Source organism: Strix uralensis, chromosome 1 (genome assembly GCF_047716275.1).
Source record: "Strix uralensis isolate ZFMK-TIS-50842 chromosome 1, bStrUra1, whole genome shotgun sequence".
Lineage (NCBI taxonomy): Eukaryota > Metazoa > Chordata > Aves > Strigiformes > Strigidae > Strix > Strix uralensis.
In genome coordinates, this window is record NC_133972.1 from 10,370,530 (window position 1) to 10,395,005 (window position 24,476).

The 24,476-nt window shown below is 41.0% G+C and overlaps 1 protein-coding gene across 2 annotated transcripts in view; it reads left to right on the forward strand.

The window, feature by feature from the left end:
* PDE1C (phosphodiesterase 1C) overlaps positions 1-24,476 on the forward strand; it is a 319,253-nt gene that overhangs the window by 40,777 nt on the left and 254,000 nt on the right. For both annotated transcript variants that reach the window (XM_074881465.1, XM_074881050.1), the window contains exons 2-3: positions 4,334-4,384; positions 9,312-9,483. In XM_074881465.1, the coding sequence (XP_074737566.1) occupies positions 4,334-4,384; positions 9,312-9,483 (223 nt within the window). The remainder of the gene's footprint in view (positions 1-4,333; positions 4,385-9,311; positions 9,484-24,476) is intronic.

A 24,476-nucleotide genomic window follows, 5' to 3' on the forward strand; every position in this document is an offset into this window, starting at 1 on the left:
GTGACCAGGCAAGAGTAAGATCTCTTAGTGTTTGCATATAGTACCTGCGAGAAAATGAATTGACACTGAAGAGGTTTAATAAAGATGGGGAGGGGATATGAAGATACCTATTCTGTAAGGCAGACTAGATGATCATGGTGTGTTTAGTGCACAAAATGATGGTGGAAGGGGGAAATTCAGTCTTTCCTTGCCCAAGTCAGAGGAGGATTAAGCACCAGAAAAAAAAGAAATACTTCAGCTTAAAGAGATTGCTGGTACAAGAACAAATCGATGTAAGTTGACACAAATTAAATGATAGATCATAACTGACACTGCAATCAGGTTCTGGCAAAGTCTCATCATGTAAGATGGGTAAACATAAAAACCAAGCAACTTCTGAGATTGAGTTTGGTAAGTTTATGAAACATCTAATGGCATTATAGTCTTTGAGAACAAAAATTGCTGGAGTTTCCAGTGGTGATCTTCCTTTCATTTGCCTGTAAAAAGTAGACACAGTTGTCTCAGCAGTCGCAGTACTGTCTTTTATTCTTCTGAGTTTTCAAGGGAAAAGTTTACCAGGAGATCATATGTTAGGGCAAGCCAAAGGTTTTTTTTTTTTTTACAGGAATGCTGTTTAAAATATGTGGCATTGAAGGGGGAAAAGAAACAAAAGAAAAAACCACCCTAGAGAAGAGTTTATTCAGACTGTATGTTCAATGTAAATTTATCTACATATCTGTGTTCTCAGCTTCTCTAATGTACTTCTCCACTTCCAAACACTGACAAATTTACTAGCAGTGTGAAATGTATAGTTAAGCTCTTATATGTATATAGATAACACATATATATATATAGTTAAGCCCTTTGGCTGATTAAAAAAAAGTCTCCTTGAAAGAATGTGTTTACTGGTGGGTAAAAAATACCTGATTTTCTTTTTTCAGCCTCTTGGCTGCTTAATAGCAAAATATAGATGATGTGCTATTGTCTGTCAGTCTTGATGAGTCAATACTACAGAGTGGTATGTTTTTCTTTGCATTGTACTAGAAGTTTGACAAAGGATCTTTGAAAGCTAAATTGGCTGAGGGGGTGTACTGGTGAAATCGATACCTTTTGTGGAAAAAGGTGGCAAGCTGTAGGAAATAGTTTAACAGGGCAGACAGTAAAAAATGAAGCCTGCCTATGAAGTGGGCAAGCTGTGAACTCACATGTGTGAGCGATCCGTGTTAGTCAAAGAACTGACCGTGCCTATGAAGATACTGTTATAACTGCTGCAGTGAGAGGCTCTTGAGACTTCCAGGCAGTTATGATGCAACATAATACTTCGAGATGGAAGAAATTTGTCTAGGCCTGGTGTTTTGTTGTCTACTTGGACAAGAGAGCACAGACAGTGCGTGAATGTTTCGCTCTAACGGGGTGATTACAGGATGATGTCTCCTGCAGGGCTGCCTTTCTGAAGGAACAGAAGTTACTTACAAGCTACCTGTGTGTTGCTCTACCCTTCAGCAAGATTTATGTGCTTCCAGGTTAGAATGGAAAATAACTTCAAATGTGAACAGTTTAGTGTAATAAAAATAATTAAAAATGGTGGGATGGAAGCTGAAGAAGGTCCCACCCACTCAGGAGAATGAAGTAAATATCTGCAGTTTTCATGCCAATAGTCTCATCTAATCAGAGATGAAAATCAGCCTAGATTTCAGTGTGCAAGGATAGAGTGTGGCTGGAGAATTAGCCTATCTGAAGAGACAGTGGTACAGGAAATCTTTGGAAATACCAGAGATCATTTTTGGTGTGGGTTGTGACTTGCTCTCTCAGAGATTAAGCTTCTTTCTCCGACTTCATTAATTCATACCTGCTTTCTCCCAAAAGCTTATTACTATTAATAAACTTGAATAAACACAGGGTGGAGATGATTTCAGACCATCTGGCGAAAAAAGTCTTTTCTCATTTACATAGGTCTGTTAGTTCTTTGTGTCCAAAGTCTCTTGTAAGACAACTGTAGGATATACATGCAGGAGTTCCACAGTAAAATCTTCTAAGATTTTCACACAGAGCAAATGCAGAAATGCTCTTTGCCTCTGAGTTCTCCCCCTTTTGATTGCAGGGCTAAACAAACTGAGATCTGACCTACACACACACCTCATGGGTCCCAGGCAATGCCTAGGCAGCAGTTAGGTCGCTTGTCCCAGGAATCTTGCTAGTAATGCAGGTTCAGCATCCCCAGTGCTTTCTGTCCTGCTTATTGCTTTGCTGTTCAGCCTGGACCTTTGCTCTGTGTGGCTGTATGCCAGGCAGAAGGGCATTACTCTGTATGTGACACCATCTGATGTCTGGAAAGCACTGACAACCGAAAACAAACCTGTGCAGCCTGGAATGGGAAAATGCTCATTTTTGAGGGGGCTAACGACCCCTGTTGTGTTGGGTGCTGTGAGTCTGGGAGCTGAGCTGCCCAAACGCAGATGCTGGGTGGAGTGCTCCAAAACTCTTGTTGCAACATCCAGCTGGAGGGTGGCACGAAGGTGAGACCCGGTGTGCGCCTGAAGCCCCTCGTGACCAGGGAGTGCCATCTGCCACCAGAGTGGGGGATAAAGCGGATAACAGTGCAGTGAAGAGACCCTCAGAGGCTCTTTCCTCATTGACCTAATAGTTCACTTGATGTTCCAACTTAGACATCAGTGCCTGCTGTGAATTTGCCTGGGCTCTGCTGCAATAAGGAGGGATACCTAGGACCCCAGAAGAGACCAGTATGGCAGGCTACCCCTTGCAAGCTGTCGTCACTGAGTTAAAGGCAAAGCCTGACCGCTTGACCCTTACATATTGGCTATAGCAGTGTTTTCTGGCATGGTTTTTGATCTCAGTGGGTCCAACTCTTTTGATCCCTGCCCCATGGAGGATGCTGCTGCCTCTCCTTCACCATGCCATCACCTCAAGCAGAGCTGGATTTGACTCTGAAACTATGATCTGCTCTGGACCCACCTAACTCTGTGCAGTCACCCTGGTGTGTCCACACGCAGTGTCCCGGGAGGGCTTATTTGGTTGGGGTTTGTGCTGCAGGTACCTATGATGGACTCAGGCCAAGGAAGGGTGTCTTGATGGACCTGGGAGACCGCTCTGGCCAGCCTGGCGCGTTCCCCAGACTGGTAGAGAGGCACCAGTGTTTTAACGGCTCCATCTACTGGCTAATGGGAGCAAAATGAGGCAGCGATTTGTTAAAAGAGTCCCTCTGTTCACTACTACACTTAGTGCTGGAGCCACCTTAATCAACAGGTAAAGGTTGGAGACCAAGTAAGGAAAGCTGGAGTGACACTGGGTATAGGCCTTGTCAGGAGAATTAAATTTCATCAAAAGTCATTTCTGGCTTCAAAAAGTCCATTGTAGTTTAGTTGACATTATATTGCTAGGAACCTGTGAGTCTCAGTTCTGGTCATATTTTGCATCCTCTTGTGGTATTTCTTAGCTTGGTTAGTTTTGTCTCTAGAAAACAGCATTTTTAAAGAAATAAAAGAATTGGCAAGGTTTCTGTGCACACTTATATTATGCTCTCCTCCCTGTGTGCCGTCAATGCTGTTCCTCATGATTATTCGAGCTACACAAAATAAAAAGTAATGGGTGGTAATTCCTCTCCTTGATAACTCTCCTCTTTTTTTCAGCTGTAGTTTAATATTGCGAGAACCCCAAAGAGTCATTTATGCTCTTGACTAACTGCATGCTGCCTGGGTCACAGAAATGTTGAGAGCTATGCCAGTATGAATCAGAGGCAGAAAAAAGCAGGATTTGTAAAGGGTTGTTTTTATCCTAGCTGATATCTATATGCAGTTCCAAATGTCAGAGGATCCCTTTGCACAGATCCTTGAATTTCATTTAATTTGCTCTTCAATGATCCTCTGGGCTTCCAACTTTGCTGGTGCATTTCTTTATATAGATGGAATAATCTTACTTTTTCTTTATTGTACTCATAAATGCCAACAGGAAAAATGACATTTTATTTAAGACTTGGAAAAAAGTCCAATATAAAATAGAATTTGTAAGGATGACTGCGATCATATATTGCTATGTACTATTAATGGCTAGTGCTTGAATGTTGGGCAGTTATATGATTCAGTTATTATGTGGGTCAAGACAGGTGCCTTGTGGTGTGACCTCCTGACTCTGAAAGCCAAACTGAACCAGACAGACAGACAAACATGCAAAGTAATATATTTGGTGGCATTAAGTATTATATATCTGTGTGTATATAGCCAGCTGCTGTTACTGTGACCAGTCTTCTCTCCCTTATATGCATGAGAATTGCTATTATCATTAATCTTAATGTAAAATTTGAATTTGAATGCTTTTTATTTCTATTTTCTCCTTTCAGTTGCAAACGAGACAGGTGACAAAAATGCACGACCACTTTCACGATTTGCCCGTAAGTAGTCTTTTTTATTTTAACTGGTTGATTTCTATATCTACTGTAGAAATAAACACATTTAATAAGTCTTTTAATCTCATATGATGTCTGACCTGTTATTACAGTTAATTTACAGTACTAAACTGAGGAACCACAGTACTTAGTTGGAACAGTCACTTACAGAAGTGTTCAGTCACTGTTCAGTACAGTTCAGTCTTATTGAACAGAGTTGGTGCAAATTTAAAAGAATGGAAGGCTTTGTTGCCTTACTGTTGTTTCAAGTTATAACAAGATGTGTCACAAAGCCAACTGAAGTTGACTACAGTGGCTACAAAGAGGTTTGACTCAAGCCTTAGAAATAGCATATGAAAAATGTAACTAAACCTTACTGGTAGCTCCTCCATCACCTTCACACAGCAAGGTTAGGAGCTGAAGATATGGCTTGGGATTTGAAATAAATGACCCAAGTTTGAACAAAATAAAGGAATACATCTGGTAATGTAGCACCAACTGACCATGACTTTGACCATGTAAATTATTAAAACTCGTGTGAGAAAATATGTAGGAATGAGGAGGAAGATAGGAAATCCTGTTCATAATGCAGTTTCATGTTGATTTGTCATCGCTTAGCAGGGAAAAATCCCCTTCTGATCATTAAAAGGGGGTCATTTGCCATCATCGTGGGTGGTGCAGATCAAAACATCAAAATAATTTACATTTATGGTGCAGTATTTCACACAGTCACAGGATGGCACTCTGAGCATGCCAAACCTCACATAGGTAGCTAAGGTGCATAATGCAGAAGGAACATCTGTGGCTATGAAATCTGTTGCATGTAGTGACTTACAAGGTGATGGAGCAGATCGAACAGGACTGAGAGAAAATTGTACTGACATTCCTTATTCCTGATTTAGTATTTATTTTCCTTCATGTTGTAGACAGTAAAGCTTAAAAAGGGGCTCTAGTCATCAGTCCTGGCTGGTTCAACCCTGAAAATGCATATGGCAAAGGAAATCACAGAAGAGAGAATTGTAAATGCAAACGTTTTCGAGTTCTTTACCACTCCACTTTTTGTCCATGATATTTCATGAATGCTAGGTACGGAGTTGGAAGATTTACCCCAAGTACTGTTTATTCCTGGATATTTGGGTTAGGAGGGCCTCATGCTGCAATATTGCCTGACAAGTAGGTCAAGCGTAATGTCATGACATTTGGAACTGAGCTGGCATTTCAGTTCTGATTCTGACATGGATAAGAACTTGATTTTTGGTAAATGTGCACAGGGTGCAGGTCTGAGACCCAGGAACAACCAGGTTCTGCTCCTGCGTTAATCTTGGCTCTCAGCCAGGCAGCCAAGCCTTATTTGCAGAGGTAGGGGTGACTGGCATAGCATGGAGGAGAACAGCCCTGCGGATGGCTGTCAGCTGAATGAAAGCACAGGATACCCCCTTACAAGACCTCATCAAGGCCCAGTGCTGCACGGGATTAAGTGGGGAGGTGAGATCAAGGCTGCAGGCTATTTGACCGTAAAAGAAATGCGATACCGAGAGGAACACTTAGATAAGCCTGGTTGGGAAAGAGCCACAGAGGCATAGTACAGGGGCGGAGGGAGATAATTCAAAGTGTAAAGCAGACCTTCACTTTTAGGAGTTAAATTTAGTGGTCTGGGAGTCAGGTTGAGGATTTAATGATCCAGCTAGCTTCTTGTAGGGTATCATTAATATCATTAATAAGGTGACAACTCTGTGGGAACGGTAAGCAAAATTAGAATGGGAACTGTGTTATGGAAAGGAGGGAAATGTCTGAGGCATGTGCTCTGCTAATGTAAGTTAAATGAGTGATGCCCAAAATTTATGCAGAGAGTAATATAACCTACTCTACTACACCATGTTTCATTGAACAAACAGTGGAGCACAGATCAAACATTCAAAAACATTCTGACTGAATGGCAGAAAAAGCTGCAGCATTTGAGGATAAAGGTCCAAGCAATAACTGAAGTCATAAAGGTTATCATCATTGTCCTTGTGTCTGAGTCACAAACCAGAGACTGGGTATCTTCCTGGGTTGTGCCTTTCATATTCACTCGAATGCTTAACTCAAAGGCAATTACCAACCTCACAACAGAGAACAGCATTTCCATTGCTGGAAATGATAACAGCTGCCCATTTGAGTAAAACTGTAAAACCTTCAGAAATCTCAGTGGGATCACAGCTGGGCTGTCCAGAACGCTTAACAAACCATACCCATTTTGGCTGACCTTACTTACCTGATCTAACTTTCTGTGCATACAACAAACACAAGTTAGGCTACAGAAACTGAGAAAAGCCTTGTCTATCCTGACTGTTCTCCACACCTCTCTGCAGCATCTAGCTGTTTCCCCTTTAGTTCAGGAACAAAGAGGGGAAGGCTGCTGGTATCATTAAGTGGGCCAATGGGAATGATAGTTGTCTGGTTATCGGTGATCCAGGTAGCCAGACTTGCAGTATCACAAGATTTTCAGGCTGTGTTAAAGTATTTGAACACCTGCCTGCAGATTCTTTAAGCAGAGTTCTGCTTTTTAAATTGTAACACCTAAGTCTATTTTGGTTTTGCTTCTAGCTCAGCTATAACCATCTTTGACAGGGTACAATAAAAGGAGGGAGAAGCATTTTTGCAACCATTTACACTTATTCACATGGATTTGAAATTAAAATTGTTACTCATTCCAATGCTAGGGCTACCCAATCCCCTGTACTCTTAAATGTCAAATTCTAGTCCATTTAGGAGACTGAATTTAAGTGGTTACTACTCCCTTTAGCAGCAGTTAATGTACCTGACTATGTGACCTCACTATGTCATCTTGCTACAAGTACCACTGTGCTAACAGTCCTTGAGCAGTTGTGGCTGTGGGAATTTAAGTTCATCAGGCTTTCAGCATTTCAGGCAGCTGGAAGCTCCTGGCTGGTGTCTGTTCAGGCAGGCCAGTTAAATTCCCAAATTCCCTTCACCTAAGCATACCTGTGGGCAGGCTGAACACTGATTAGGACAGGTGGGTGTTCCATTGTTCTAGTGAAGTTGGTTAATTCATGTCAGTTGGTTGATTTGTGGCTGTTGATCTTCAGAAGAGCCAAAGATGTGCAGAGAACATAGGGAAAAAAAAACCTATATACACTGAAACAAGTACTGGGTTTTCTTGCACTGTTTTTGTTTAAAGAAAAAAAGTTGGATTTGAGTGATTATATGTTTTCAGTGGCAGTTAGTTAGCCTGTCACTAACTGGAATAAAAGAAAGGGTGGAGCTGAGAAAATAGGGAGAAGGTGGTGGTTTGGGAAGTTCAGCAGATTCCTTGGAGTAGTTGCAGGGAAAAACTTCAAAATTATAAAAGTGGCTGCAGAGAGCCTCTTTTCCACAAAATATTATTTTAATAGGGCACAGCTGCTTTTTTTACAAGTATTGGTGTCCTGCTCTCCTGTCTTAGTGTGCAAGATGTGTGGCTGGATAGCAACTTATTTTTCTTTTTTGACTGGTAAAATTCTGGTTTCAACTGTGCTGAGTATGCCATAGTTTTGCAAAAAACCCCTGTCCTCTCAACATATTATAGGGAATCACAATATTTTTGGCTCTGTCACAGATGGCCTGTACAGTCAGATCATTTAAAACTCTTACATCCTTTATACTTCCCCTTACAGAAGGGGAAAACAAATGCTTACCTATTCAAGTAAGACTAAGAAATTTTGAGAAATTTGGGTGAACAGAAACAGCGGTATTGACATAACATCGCAAGTCCTTGAATGATAAAGATGTATTGATGTATTTATTTCTGCAGCTGTTTTGTAGACATTACTTGGCTTTGGACTACCTGGTGTGAGGAGTAATTTTTCTAGTTATTGTAGCACAGAACTCGGCACAGGAGGTCAAAGCTACCTCTAAATCTGGGTAAATAAGGTCCATGCACATTAAATAGCTGCTGGCAATTAAGAGCAGGCTAGCCTATGAGTATGGAGCTTTCCTGATTAGCTGGGAAATACTCTGAAAATTATTTTGGAATGGAGAAGTTAAATGAGGATTCTTGCTGCTCTTCTGTCTTTGCATCATTTAGGTGTGAAAACACGACTTTTAAGACAACCAGCAAAATAAGGGTGCTATCACCTGTCCGTAGCAGCAGATATTGCTGCTTCTAACAGTAGTTTCTCATGATATATTCACAGGAGAGACATGGGATAACAGCTCTTCTATTTGGTTTCCTCTTACGTACTTCGTATGTACTGCAGCAAAAAGTCAACCTTTCTCCATATGTGTTAGGTCAACTATTTGCTTCTTAATTGTCTCTGCTGGAGAATTAAGTCTGAATGCCAGGAAAATATTTGAAAATTTACCTGTACAGTCTCTTATAAAAATCAGTTGCTGACTTCAGATATATCCCTTTTATCAGAATTTTTTTTTTTTTCATTTTGCCTGTTGATAAGAAGCCCGTGGAAAATGACTGCCAGTAGAGTTGGTATGTCTTATTACTTTGGAACCCAGTAAGATTAATGCTTGCTGCATCTCTGTTGTGGGAAGTCTCTGAGCTGAACTGAGCAGTATTTCAGTACTTTTAAGAAAGCCAGTGATTAATATTGTATTGATTTAATGCTTTGTTTTTTGGTTTGTTATTTGGCTTAAAATACTGCCACATCAATGGATGCTAAGCTATAATCTAAGTATAATGAAGAGAGGATGTTTTTTATTGACACATGAAAACTCCATGATCTGTTTTTATGGGAAGCATTACAGTCTTGGATTCAGAATGAATTGAACATTAGTGCTTATTTCCATTTTGAGCTTTATTTCAGGTTTTCAGGCTTAATCCCAAAGTGTGGTGATGCAAAGGTAAAAAGATAACAGACCATCTTTGTTTTCCAGATTGCTGAGAGACTGGATGATAGGCCTATGAATTTATTTTGCTTCTCACTCTCTGTTTTTGCAGGGTCTAAATCACAAAACTGCTTGTGGAACACCATTATCGGTGGGCTGACTGGCAACCTCAAGGAAAGGTCAAAGCCGACCATCATCAGTGACCCTAGACCTCCTGAAGAAATCTTAGCAGATGAACTACCACCAGTGGACAGTCCTGAGGCGTTGGTGAAAACATCTTTCAGGTTTGATGGATATGAGTTTACTTTGTTTATCCTGAGAGGGTGTCTTTTTAAGATTAAGTCTGCAGTGTGGGTTTGGTGGGAGAAGTCGATACTGAAAGATTCTGCCATGCTGTGTATCTTCGTACTGAACAGGAGTGAAAAAAGAGGTCCATACATAATACTGGCTGGACTTGTCTTTCACTTCTCAGCTCTCATTAGCCTTCTTCAGAGATTATGGACTAGACAGATATAAATACTGTAACTAGTCAAAATGGTCGATAAAGACAGCTCATTATATGAAGATGTCTTTGAAGGTTGGTATTGTTTCATTTGAAAGTGGTTTAGTGATGAAGACGTGCATTTTAGGTCAGATGATGTTCTTTATTGATACAAGGGAGACCTAAGCCTTTTTCTGTGGATGTAATGTCTTGAGAACTGTCTAGCATTAATTTATTTTGTCAAGGAGAAGGATTCTGGCCAGGGGCTTGCAAGCAAGCAATTGCTGCTGTTGTAAAGTGCATAATGTATCTATTGCTGGGCTTTCCTCTCTTTTATTTAATCATGTGGACATATAGTTGTCAAATGTTTCTTGAAGGCATGTTTTCTGCAAACAGTTTTCTCAAAATGAGGTAAAATAGAGAAGCCATGTGTGTGCAGTGGATCTCTGACCAAAATGTGAAAATTGGTGTGCCCAGCAAAACTGAAGGGAGTGGCAGATTGATTTTTTTCCAAGTGTTTTTTTAAAACTTCTTTTGCTGTTGTTGAAAAACTGTGCTTTACTTTTATATTCAACACAACATGTGTGCAAGCATAAAATGGTTTTTGCTTTGGACGAATTTCTCTGACTACAGTGATGTTGGTTATATCTCAGTCTGTCAAACTTATTTCAGTCTTCATATAATCATTATTTTGAAGGTACTTATATAAGTCATTATATTAGGTAGTAATTTCAGATATCTTATTTATACTGCTTGACATTTAAAAACATATTACCATAAAGTGAGTTTATGTCAGTCTATATAAATAAATCCTGTAATTCCATAGCACATTTTCATTCTTTAATATTTCCATTGAAATGATTCAGGACAAGTGTTTCAGAACGTGGATCCTCCTTTTATGATGAGCCACGGTATTTAATGGCTTTTAAAGACTTTGTGTCTCTGGTATTTAAAATCTGTAATTTCAAGAGATCTAACTCTTTTTCAGCTTTTACTTCTCATAACAAATTCTGGGTAGCAGCGATCCTTCCATTGCCATCATCAAGATAATTTCAACCATTTTATATGACAAAATAGTGTCACTGCATTTCAAATGGCATGATTTGATTATTTGAGTAGGGGTGACTTGGAAGAAGTGAGCTTGTATGTAGCATAATAAGGACAGATGAGTTGGAAAATGTAGTTTGGCAAAGTAGTTTAGCTAATGCAGTTTAAATGGCTTTATAAACTTTACAGAACCTTTGTATTTCATCAGTATAGAAATTACTGTACCATGTGGCATTTTGGTGGGCTTTTATAAATGGAAATCCAAACAAATTGTTGTTACAGAGTAAATTGTAACTGTCTAGTTTTATAAAGTAAGGAAGCCCCATGCGTCTTTAGGAGCTATGCAGAAGAGTGGAAGATAAGTGAGTACAGTGCAATTACTGTCTAAAGACATGAGAAAATAAAAACATTGTGGTATTTTTATTCAGTTTGGGATCATGTTGATATTATGGTGCAAACCTGGGCTTAGGAGACAGTAGCATCTTTTTTATGCCGGGTCACATGTTTGATTCATCAGGGTCTTCTGTGGGTCGTGATCTTCAAGTGCTTCCTTGACAGAGTTTGACTGGCAAGCATGGGCTTTCCTTGTTTCTGGTTTACTAGACACTAGTGGAAGATCTTGCTACCCTGTTGCCTTTTGAGGAATGAAATGTGATTCACAAGTTGTCTAGTCCAGTATGTCTTAATTAGGAATCTGGTGGCTGAATCTCAGGGGGGGTGTGTATGTGGGGGGGGGGGCAATGCTGGGCTTGTATAACCTGATTTTACAGACAAGAACCAGGCCTTTTTATTTCTAAATGTGACTGCTACAGACTGTAAAATGCAGCGACTCCCTTACTACTTGTGATTCACTGCTGGTAGAGCAGTGTATGGCAATACTATCCCTTTCATGCATAGTTAAAAAGAAAATCTCTCTCCGGTGTCAAATGAGTCACACTTCCTTGTGATTGCATATCTTTTAATGTGAATATATATAAGCTGCATGAAATCCCCGTTGCTACCTCTTGTATTAGATCTTGTTTTCTACTGTGCAGTACTTATTGTTCTGCAGCTTGGAAAAGTAGGAAGAGATATATATTTGATTTTGTTCAACATCTAGATATGAGCTTGTAATGCTTTTAAACATAAAAGGAGGAATATGATTATTTCAGTCATTTCAGTGATACTTTTCCTGCAGTAATAATTCATCTTTAAGATATAAAGCAAAAACCAAATGAAACCAACCCCCTCTCTACACCCCAAATGACTATAGTGCCTGATCTCTCCTTAATTAAAAAGTGTTCTGATGGTCTTGGTTTTCTTATACAATTATTTTGCTATGTCTTTTCTGAAGATACCAAGAACAAGCATAAGACTGGTCTAAACAAGGTTGAGTACCTTTCTAAAGAGAGAATTGAAAGAGGTTGCAGTATCTTCTTGTTTGAAGTATTGTGCGGAGTCAGCAGTTATAAATAATTTTGTGTCTTGACTAGTTATACTACTGCAGTGCTTAAAATATAGATTTTAAGATCCATTCTCACTGGCATTTAGTCTATTTGTCTAGGAAAGGCAAGGGAGGCCTCAATTTGAATTGCGTTTGAAAATACAGTGCAATATGAAGAATGACAAGAAAAAATTAGGCACAGAAATGATTAGCTTCTTGGCCCACACTTTATGCAACAAATCTGATATACCTGCTATCTTTCTTTGCACAAATATCTAAGTTCACAGTTATAGGAGCTGCGATCACTTTCTTTTTGAATAGCTGTGCGTGGGTCAGCATCCGTGTGTGTACAATCGTTGCCCGTGGCTGTGGACTGAGGCCCAGGAATATTAGGTGGTGGATGTTTGGCCTTGTCAGGGCTGCGGGATCTGGATATTGGCTGGAGATGTCAGCGGTTGCCAACACTGAAGTCTGTAACTCAGAAACTCTCTTCCTAGATCTGCTTTTTAATCTGCTAGGTCCCTGTAATGAGCAGTGGCGCTATTGGTAAGAATTAACAGTGGTCATTAATGAGCTCTTAAGGAGGCTGTGTAATAACTTTACAGCCTGCTTTAGCTTCTGCGTGCAGCTCCCTGGCAGCACTACCCAAGCAGATGTTTTGTTAATGCCTGGCTGGCACCCACCAGGGGGAGCAGAGAAACAAGAGACAGGTTTGAGTCCTCGTCTACAAATACCACCTAGAAGTTTGTGGAAGTGCTTTATGTTGGAGGATACGAGAGAAACTGCTGCATTTGTTCCCAGACTGGAATGAATCAAGTCACTAGGGTGGTACTGCTCCAGCTGAAAATTTAATGTGTCCAAGATGTCATGATTTCTTCTAGATCTGTTTGGTTTTGATGTACGGGAGAGATGGAGTGTTGTTTGGAGTCTGGAGACCTGGGACACTGCATTGGGGTGTATGACACTGGTGGTGCTCATGGGATGTAATGGCTGTGCTGGATCTTGTGACAGAAGAGATCCCATGGTACAAGGTGACTGAGACATCCAGAGAAGAATGGAGATGCTCATCTGAGACAAAACATTCAGTGCAACCTCCCATCCTGGTCCAGGCCCTGCATGACAGCTAAAGTTGGTCTGGAATCGCAGAACAGTCCAGCTGGCTCTATCTAGCACGTGGGGACTTGGGGTGGGAGTGTTTCCAAAGTGATAAATCAGGGTAGCAGGCAGCTGAACAGTCAGCAGATGAGGCAAAGATCCTCTGTGCTGTACCAGACAAGCCTTACTGGATACCTATGTAGCTAGGCTGAACTAGGAAGTGATATATATCATCTGTTACCGAGGCCATATGTCCTGGGAAGCAGAAAGGCAGATTTAGTTCCTTCAACATCACAGGGTTTTTAAGCTCAAGGCTTGCATGGGTTCTTAATTTCTGTCACCTTTCAAAATATTTCCAGTTTTTAGCTTGAGGCTGGAACACCCCTGTGTACCTCAATAGCTGCTCTTCCTATGTCAGCTGCAAAGTTTCTTTATCTTTCCAAGGACAGTTTGATTTGCTTTCCTTATCTGCTTCTGTGCTGCTTTGGGAATCTTAAATCACACTGGCAGCTAATCTTGTATTTCTGGTTGGGTCACGGGTGATGTAAACTCTTGCTCTTGCCAGCTACTGTCCACTTGGTCTACAGGATAGAGGTGATACTCCAGTGCTCCAAATGCAAAAATTTCAGTCACAGTGCTTTGTGCTGGGAGTCAGCTCACAAGCCTCAATCGTGTGGGTCAAGGTGGTATCCATGGGAATAAGGGATATGAGCCTGCCTTCCCTCTGCCTTGTCTGACTCAGAGCAAGAGCCCATCTCCAGACACATGGCAGAGAGGGACCTGCAGGACTCCTCCTTCACCACCTCTCACATTTTGACATTCTCTGGGCAGCACCAAAGCTCGTCTGTAGCTACCTAAGCTCGTACGTGAGGTCTGAAAATCAGAGAGGGAGGTGATGCTGTGCAGGAGAGCCATGACCATGACTGCAGAAGAGCAGCAGTTGAGGGCTAGTTGTGCAGAATAAAGTCCTCCCTCCCTCCCTCCCCTCCTCCCTCCCTCCCCTCAGTATTTGTTTATGGCTTTTTTAATTTGGATTTTCTTGTTTTTTAAAAAACACACAGAAAGATGAGATGAGTCTCACTTGCCCTAACTTGTTTTTAAAAAAAAAAAAAAAAAAAAAAGACTGCACAAGGCTGGAAACATGAAAGACACTTTCTCATTGTTTTTTATACTGCAGATCCAGGTCTCACTAAACATTAAAATGTAAGCAGTCGCTTGAAAAACCACTCTTCTCAACATCTTTCTCAATCCAGACTTATTATAAGGCACTTGCATTAAACTTAAATTCATCTGTGTTCTGTTCAAACCTGTTGCTTATTCCAGTTATTTATTGATTCTCATTACAATGAATAAGAAGTGAAAAGTGTTCTGTTCATTAAGGAAATGGCTCCCACATTATTTGTCTCTCTTCTCTCTTCTTTTAATTGTGCCTCCCTTCTAGGTGCATGTTACACTTTATGAGAGCTAGGCACTCATTTCTTGGTAGATTGAGATTTATGAGTCAGAGGGGGAATGATCAGAGGAGAAAGATTTATACCAGTTACTGTTCAAAGGCTGCATTCTCTCGCTCTTTGCGTATATCCACACGGGTCCAAGAGGAAGGTGTTTTTTCAGGCAGTTGAAAGAGAGATGGAGTTCTCTCTTTTTTTTTTTTTTTTCCCTTTTTTTTTTTTTTTTTAATATCACAGTCTCCTTGTTCTTCATAGGATAGATGTATTATTGATGACAAGCAAACCCAGCGATTCTGTCCCAGTAAATATCAGACACTTCAAAAGATCCAAGTTAAGAAATTCAGATGGACTGTGGGTGTCCTAACAGAGCTGTGCCTCTGAAAGGCAGGGAAGAAATCCACTTCTACAATGGGAAGGAGAGTTTTAACTGAAGCTTCATGGATAAACAAAGTCCTGGCGGTAAAGAAGTCCTGCTTTGAGGACTGACCAATGCCTGCCCTTGACTACACTCCTCTGCCTGACATACATCACCTGAACCTTGTACCACGATAGACTCCGAGCATTTGTTTTGCAGCTGTGCAAGGCTTCCAGTTCTGGCTTTGTAAGCCCCCAGATCACCCCCAGTCCTTGACATGACCTACACTAGCCCCCACCACACACAGAGGGTAGATGTATTTTTAAATCCAAACGTGGTATACCTGTACAACCATGTGAGTCTCCAATACCTGTGCAGCTCTCACGTGGGTATACAAGTCTTTCCAGGGGTCATGATCAGTTGCTTGGCTTACTGAAGTTGCCAGCCCAGTCTTCCTTGCAGGTTTATAGAAGAAACTGTATATGGGCAGGGAGTTGTATATAGGAAAATACATGAATTTAAAGGTAGTCTTTATCTTGATAAGGAAACATTTAATAATGCACTATTTAGTTATCTCCACGATGAGAGCTAATATTAATACCAAACTGAGATGCCTTGCAGTTCCCATTGACATAATTTTTAGCCTGGTTTCATAAGGAAAACTGGCTATCCTTTCCCTAAGGCAATTGCTGTTATGTCTCTCGGTCAGCCTTCCCATTAACTTCCTAAACATAGCTGAACGTGATCAATAGCTTAACAGGACCGTTACCTACCGGGTAACCGGGTCACAGAATGTGTCGCTATGGGGAAGGTAGGGAAGATGTAAAAAACAAGATGTGTAAGAAACCAGTCATAGCTTATGTTGCAGCTTTAAATACTCTAATTGGTGCTAATGAAAGGTATTATTGCCACTACTATTATGCTGTAAATCATACCTAATTACCCTGGTGGAGTGGACTACATATCCTATTCTGGTAGATAAAGTGAATTATATGCCATGACCCCTTCCCCTCCTGCCATGTGGTTACACCCAGTGGGTCTTTCTGTGCACATGCAGAGGTCCAGGATTTCCTGATATGAACTGACTGTCATGGAGTGTCACCTAATGGGGACGAGCAGCTGGATTTTCAGGCAAAATAGCACTGGAAAGGTGCTGGTGGGCAGCTGGCCTATTCCTCTAACCTGCAGTCTGCACCTGAAGGGCACTTGGGAGGAGGGGAGGGGATGTGGGCTCTGGAAGAGATTTATTGTCCTGGCGGTCTGTACATGTCCTGTGGGCCGTAAGTTGTTCATCCTGTTATTAAATTAAGGCTGTCATGGTATATATTTCATTCCCAATGAGAAAATGGGATAGTGGCTTTCTTACTCTTGGCAGTCAGAGAGTGTGATGAGCTGAGATAAAAGTCTTTGACTAATCAATTGCTGAAGCTTTATCTTGAGTTCTTTAATTTGCGTAAGCAAGAAACATTAAAAAGTCACTCAAAGGAAATTCCAGTACAGTTTCATCTGCTTCTAAACAGCTGGCTGATGTCAATGAAGTTAAGTGGTATTTTATATAGTGATGTTGTCCTAAAGGATGTGGTAAAACATTCTCCAGATCTGATCTCATCGGGGACAGATTTGGTTTGCTTTTGAGACCGCAAAACCTGCAAGTAAGTGTTCAGGAATATTTTGAAGTGAATAACAACAATAATAATCATGAAATTGCCCAAAATAATCTTAAGACTGATGGATAAGACTTTAATCTTCACTAATGTCCTGCATTTCTTAATGTGAAGAGCTTTGAAGCAGGAGGAAAGAGGGATACTTAGCTCCAGTTAATTGAATCTGACAATCAGATCTGGAGACAAAACTGTGTTCTATCTTGGGAAAATACTATCCATTTATGCATTGAAATACAAATTTGAGATTTTTTCTTTTTTCTTTTTTTTAATGAAACCCAAGAGAGAATCTCCACTCAACGTTTGCCTGGGACACACTGGAAATCCCCATACCTGTTACAGGTGTCACCCATCCAATGGATAGAATTGTTGATTCCCATGGGAACGCTATTAATACCAGGCTATGGGTTGCTCAGAGTCACCTGTTTGCACCTCCTGCTCTGTGTGTATCTCTTTTGATGCTTTCTAGCGAAGATTTTGTCTGGTTTGCCTCCTCATGCAAAATGATTTTTGGTAACTGCCATACCTTGCTGGAAATTCTTTTGCCAGAAATTTGCAGCCCAGCCTACCAGTGACTTTGCAGACATGTAGCCACATCTAGGTAAGTAAAGCTGCTTCGAACTGTCAACACCCCTTACCCACATAGCTTGCTAATGGCTGTTCTTTATCTCTTTTTGCATGTTAAGCTGCCTGCTGGCAATTTCTAGAAACTATTTTATGTAATAGAAAGGTCTCATTTGGAAATTATCACACTATCCATCTGAGTACTCAGCACTTGCTGATGTCAGAGCCATGGTGTCTGTAGTTTGCAGATTGGGACATTTATTTTTAGTTCCAATAATTTTTGGATCTGAATCTACTGAAGTGTTCACAGCAAGACTGCTAAAACTATCATGTGTTACTTGGTTTCCATCTGAACTTTATAAATTGATCTAAACTTTATAAATTGACTCAAGTTGTTTTGAAACCAGGCCTATAGTCTAAATTTGCTGTCAGTTCTGCTCTTACTCTGGCAAAAAGCAATCTTATATCTTCTTTTGGTGGAAAGGCCTTCATTTTGAGGTGTGGAAAATGACCCAGGAAAATAGGGGCTTTGGGTCCCCATTTGTGCCCACTGATTCCTTCTGTTACATATGTACCTTTGACCTGTCTCCTCTTTCATGTGAGCACTTAGAGTTCCTCGTCAGAGCAAATTTTCTCTCCGCTCAGCTGAAAAAGGACCGGACCTGAAGTTCTGTTTCTTTTAAATAACAGCTACCGAAGAGCGTTTATTGGAGAAAGGAAAACTGTGAGAAGCTTATTTTCCTTCTTCCTAAGTGATGTGCGCAAGCCTCATTTAGATCAGTGTGAGCATCTGTAGATGCAGTTTCTAAGATGAAGATAACATTTCTATTCTCAGTACTTAGAACCTCAAGATTGATTTTTGTCATATAATTGTCACCACCAGTATCTGCTCCTGAATCAAAAAGATGCTTGTTATCCTCCTGTCTTCTTGTAGCAGTTGTAATTCAGCCTGCCCTGATTCTGAACAGTGTTATTCATAATAAAGTGATATTCAGATTCATTCTGAAGATGAGATGTTGAGAAAATTGTATTCCTCTTAAGGTACTGCACCTCCTTTTGAGGGCTGCTTCGCTTCATAAATTGTTTTAAAGTTGCTCATAATATAATTATCCACAATGTCAGCAGTACTTAAAGAATTACAGAGTGTAGTAGTGTAAATACAGTGAGCCAAGTTTGGTGTAAATCGGCATAAAAGTTGACTTCTGTGGATTTACGCTGATTTACTGCAGCTGAGTTGGTGGCATGATACTTCAAAACAGTGCTTGTCCATGGAAATTTGCATATTTGTTGTTTGATGTTATAAATCTGATAAACTTGGCAGAGTGCTTTTGCTGAATCATGAGCGACGCTGTCAAATAATGTTAATCAAAGTGGCTTGGGCTAGATACAGCAAATTCCCCTCTTGAGGAATGCCCACTGGCTTTCACAAAAACTCCATGAAGCTTGCAAACTTTGAATCAGTACAGCCTTTAACAGTTTAGCTTTTTTCTCCACTGCTGTAATGCTGATTCTAATGTAGCCAAGGCTTTTTCTGAGCATCTGAGGATGGCAGTGGCAAGCCCTGACCTGAAACGTAGCTTTTCTTTGTGGTGCTTGGGCTTTACATATTTGCTCATTGCATTGGTTCTCAAAAAAAAAAAAAAAAAAAGTATTTACTGCTTTTTAACTTCATAATTCATTATATAATATAAATAATTGTGTTATCTTGACATATCAGCTCTTGTGCTAGCAAAACTGTTCTCATTTCTTACAAAAATTACTCATTGGTGTCGACAGAATACAGGCTCCTTAGTTTTGTGCTGCAGCAGAATATCAGCCATGTTACTCTCTGTTAAACTAATTTTATTTTTTACTGAACTGAGGTTAAACTCAGAGTTCTCACTTTCTATATGTAATTCTTTTTGAAGCAGTTGTACAATAATTAATGAAAACTTTATATTAACACAAATTGATTCAATATATTTTATGAAGATCAGTTTTTTCCCAGCATGGCTGTGTTATGGCTTATACAACTATGATTTATGCTGTTTAACCCTCAGCAAGTTTGTAGATTAAAAAAAGGAGCTCAAAGCAGGGGGAGTGGTTGGTAGACCACTGGCTGTGCTGCCATCCGGAGGGACTTCCACAGGCTGGAGAACTGGGCTGACAGAAATCTCATGCAGTTCAGTAAGGGGAAGCACAAAGTCCTGCAGCGTGGCAGGGAAGAACCCCATACACCAGTACACGCTGGGGGCTGACTGACTGAAAAGCAGCTTTTCCTGAGAAGAACCTCGGGGTTCTGGTGGACAACAACTTAGACCATGAGCCAGCAATGTGACCTTGCAGCAGAGAAGGCCAACAGCATCCCAAGTGGCATTAGGAAGAGTGTTACCTCTGCTCAGCACCGTTGAGGCCATATGTGGAGTGCTGGGTCCAGTTCTGGATTCCTCAGTACAAGAGAGACAGGGACATACTGGAAAGAGTCCAGCAAAGGACCATGAAGATGATTAAGAGACTGGAGGATCTGACATAGAAGGGGAGGCTGGGAGAGCTGTGACGGTTCAGCCTGGAGGAGAGAAAGCTTGGGAGGAGCTTATCAATATAAATACGTGATGGAAGGGAGCGCACAAGATGGGGCCAGGCTCTTCTCCGTAGTGCCCAGTGACAGGACAAGAGGCAGAGGGCAAAAAAATGAAATACAGCAAATAGCATTCAAATATAAGAAAAAGCTTTTTCTTTTCTTTTACTGTGAGGGCGGTCGGACACTGGCACAGTTTGTCCGGAGAAGTTGTGGAGTCTCCATCCTTGGAGATATTCAAAATATGACTGGACACAGTCCTGGGCAACCTGCTATAGCTGACAGTGCTTTGAGCAAGGGGGTTGGACTAGATGGTCTCCAGAGGCCCCCTCCAGCCTCAGCATTTCTGTGATTCTGTGGTGGGAATGGTGAAGCTGAAACAAAACCCTGTGAGTAAAACCCCAGTGTCTGATCTGCACTGCGGATCTGCTATCTGCATTGCAGATTTTTGTTGCATCGTCTGCACACATCTGCTGCACGGAACTCCCTCTGACGTCAGTATGAAGTAGAGGTCTGCAGTGCAGATTCAGGACTGGGATTTTTCTCTGGAGACTTTCCCCATCTGTGTTTGAGACAAACCAGAATAATATGTTTTAACTTTTTTCCTATGTAAACTGAGTATTGTGTGAATGGAGTCTTCCATAGACAAGTTTATTAAAATGCAAGATTCATTTCCCAGTCACCAAAAGAAAGTGGCACTGAGTTCACAGCTCATGTAGGTGATAGGAAGAAGAAACTCATGTGACGAGATACTAATACAGATCCTCAAATGTAATTTGCATTTGTCTGAACAAGTTTCCTCTAAGAAGGGAGGGGAAGTGCAAATGACAGAGGCAACTTTAGAGAACTGGTGAAAACTTTTTCATCAGTTCATCATGAGTTGGGTAATGGTCTTAGTGAGTTTATTTGTAGCCTTAGAAAACATTAGTTCATTTCCAGGGTCAGCTGAATGCTTTGATCTGTCTTGAGTCAAAGCCTTGTAACAGAGGTTACTGCTGGTTGCTTCTGCAGAAGCATTTCCGTGGGTCCTGCTGAGCTTCCTCTAGGTCTTCAAAAATATTGCTTAAATATTTATCTTCACAGAGACTAAGGTGTCATCTATTTTTAACCAGTACTCTCTACTAGTGTTGATTTCAATAGGGAACTTGGCCTAAAATACTACATGGGAAATTTTCTAATGTATTTCTTTTGGCACTGAGATGAGACAAAGTGATAGAAAAGCAAATAAACCCATTCTCTCATTGACCTTTCAATTGCTGAACTTGTGTGTCTGTTGATGTGCAAAATGTTATTATACTTTTTTTGTCTTGTCAAAGCTAAAGTCATCTTAATGACACTCATCTCTCCCCAGACACTCTGTCGGGAGCTACCTGTTAAATACTCTCAGTAGCTGGCTTCTAAAATTCTCTGGTTTTGTTTTGTTTTGTTGGCCCAGGCATGGCCTCAGATGTGAGACCAGATTCTCTGCCAGTTTTATCCATGCAGTTTTATTAGAGAACCTGACTTTAGCAGAGCTCTACCAGTATATGCCTGAGGCAACTAAAGTGTTGCAAGCATCTGAATGACATTAGCTAATTGAATGCAATTCAGATGGAGAGAAAGGTAATCAATCAACCAGTTTTCTGTTCTCTTCTGAGTATCTTCATACTTCTGTGGGAACTTCAGGGAGTCTGGTGATAGAAACAAAGCACCAAAAGCTAACTTCACGCAAAATTTCTGATAGATAGCATGAATAATGACCATCTCTGTCTCATTTTTGTAAGAAGAGATACTTTCTGGGAAGAGGGTGGAAGAAACAGGCTTGCTATCTGACCACATTGAGATAAATCCTGGCTTTGAACTCAGAGACAAAATGCTGGCTTTTAAGGGCCAAGTATGGGCAATTTTCAGAGTATGCCCCCATGGCCATTGCTCCGGTTAGAGAACTGCATCCATGTTCACGCTGTTTGACATCCCCAGTGCAGAAGGACTGAGTGCTGCGAGGGAAATACTTGCTGTTCCACAGCACCTGACTATGGTCTACCTGGTCTTGGCGAGCATTTGTGCCATACCTGACTTCTCCATAGCCATGTGGACCCCAGGGCCACTCCACTGTTACCTTTATAAGTGGCTCTGCCCAGTGTCCTCCTTAGCTGTTCTCTAATGACCATGAAGGGATTATTTTTCACTGTGATGTTACTAGCAAGACAGGAAAGGCAGGAGGGTTTCAGCTGTTTTGTGAGGGCCTTAAGACAGCCAGAGCTGCAAGTCAGAGAGCTGAGGTGACCTCCTCGTGGTCCTGGATAGCCAGCTGGTTCACATGCAGGGGTCTAGCTCCTGTGCCAGTTTTATGTCGTGGGGGGGTGGGGCTGGGGGTGTTTGTGGTTTCTTTATTACTATTTTTTTGCGATTCTTACTGAACAAAGGCCTGTCATCTCACACTGTTTCAGGTGGAGTGACACCAGCATCCCTTGATAGGACTGGATTTGCAGGGCTAGGCTGTGGGCTAAATGAGGTGGCAGCAAGTTTGGAATAGGGCCAGGTCTGCAACCAGCTGCCCCATCCAGAAGGATGGGGTGGTCATCATCCTCCCTCTGCATCAAACTCACGTTACCCTGTGGCTTTTCTAGCTTAGCACCAGCCTGTTCCTGTAGCCACCATCAATGTCAGAGTTGTTGGAGAGTGCACGTGGGTGAAAGCACAGCCATCTGGCTTGTCCTCAGTTTATCGATGAAACTAACAATTGCTTTCTGACAGAAAGCCATACTTGGCTGCACTGGGAATGTCCATGGGATCCCTGTCGTGTAGCATCTACTGGAGGATAGTGCCCATTGGTGTGGCACATATCATTTTCCTGGGATGACTGCCATAAACATTTAATTTATGCTAGCATCACTGATCAAGTCTGTGATTTCTCCATGTTTTGGGCCTTTTGTCTGGCCCAGACTTGTAAGCAGTTAAGTCCCAGGTATTAGTTTAGTCTTGTGAAGCCCAGTGGCAGTTACCTGATCATAAACAGCCTTGCTTGGTGCCCATGTTGAGATGACATCATGACTGGTTACTGTGTGGCATGGTTGCGTCTAGTTTTCTGAGTCACACTGGCTATTGCATCATGCTGACCTGGCCATGTAAATACAGTATTTTGGGCTATGCCCATTCTCCAGGTGTACGTTGACTAGCGATGCTTCAGGTGGCTTGAATCCAGAAGATGCATCCAAACGATATATGAGTGCAGACTGGAAAGTGCATCAAAAGTCTAATGTTTTCAAAGTGTTACTGCTTGTTGAACAAAGCCTGGTGCCTTGCTGCAGCCTGGGCACTGTGGACATATGACCAACTTAGCCTGCAAAGAGGCTTTGACAAGATAGTCTCAATATAACCAATGGGGAGGTTAGAGAGGATTGCTGGGTTCATTTTATATACATTTTGTGAAATTTCTTCTCAGCTTTACTCTTCTTGGTCATATATTCTTAAAATAAAACTCTAAGAAAAAAAAATTAAAATTTCTGGCTCTGTAGTTTCCAGGCAGCATGGACTATAAAATGAAATAACCCAACTGTATATTTAGAAGCATGCAAGTAAATGTCTCGTAGCTAAACTTGATATAAAGGTACAGTTAATTGAAAGTAGAATGTTAACACTGAGAATAATGCTCTACTTGTTTCCCATTTCACAAGGTAGAAAATATACTTTAGTTAAATGAAATTACAATGAAAATCATTATTGTTTTGTACTTCTGAGGAAGACAGTAAATATTGGAAATTTCTTAGATGATTTTGGAACTTTTTTCTATAGTGGGTGTTCTTTCAATTTTAAAACATTTTCATCAGAATTTTTTAGTGCCTCTAAAAAAAATAATAATGATGTAGGAAACTAGCAACATTAGATTAAACAATTGCCAATTAAATCAATCTCACTAGTGCAAAGTGCACAGTGCAAAGCAGCATGAAAAAAATGCATAGGGAAATGGTAAAGCATGATCTTCAGAATAATTTCTTTGTGGTTTTTACATCCCTGTTTAGTGGCTTGTCTTACTGAACAGTAATGTAAGGAGCCAGCTTTGCAAAGGACCTTCCTTACAACACTCTCCTCGGTATACCTAGTTTGTGACCGCAAAAATGGGAATGCCATGGAAAGGCAAATGAGAGCAGATGGGTGGTATTCTGTGTGTGTGCATGTGTAGACAGGGAGAGCCCTGGGCCATTTCATGAATGTCAGCTCAGCTCAGAGATGCTCGTGGTCCTCCAGGATAACTCACGCCTGGATTGTCTTCCCTCTTCAAGTGCTCTCTCTGTGAGAAGCCTGAAAAAGGTGGCATATCTTGGAAAAGTAGGGTGTGTGGTACCAAGTACCTGCTTTTTTTCACTCTGATAGAAGTGAGGAAGATAGATCTGTCACAGACTTAAGCCTGCTTTCCTCTCTAGTCTAAGCAAGTGGAAATTTTGCTCCTTTCAGGGCAGTATCATAGGCTGACACCTGTGAACACACCGCAGCAACTCAGCCAGGTTGGAAGCCTGAAAACATACTGAAGGACAAAACTTAGCTGCTAGAAGAAGCATTAGAAACTGGCAGTGAAATTGGTCATGAATAGGTCCAGTGAAGATCCAGATATGTTGTGCTCAACTCCAAGGAGATGCAGAAACCACAGCTGAATATTAAGCTAA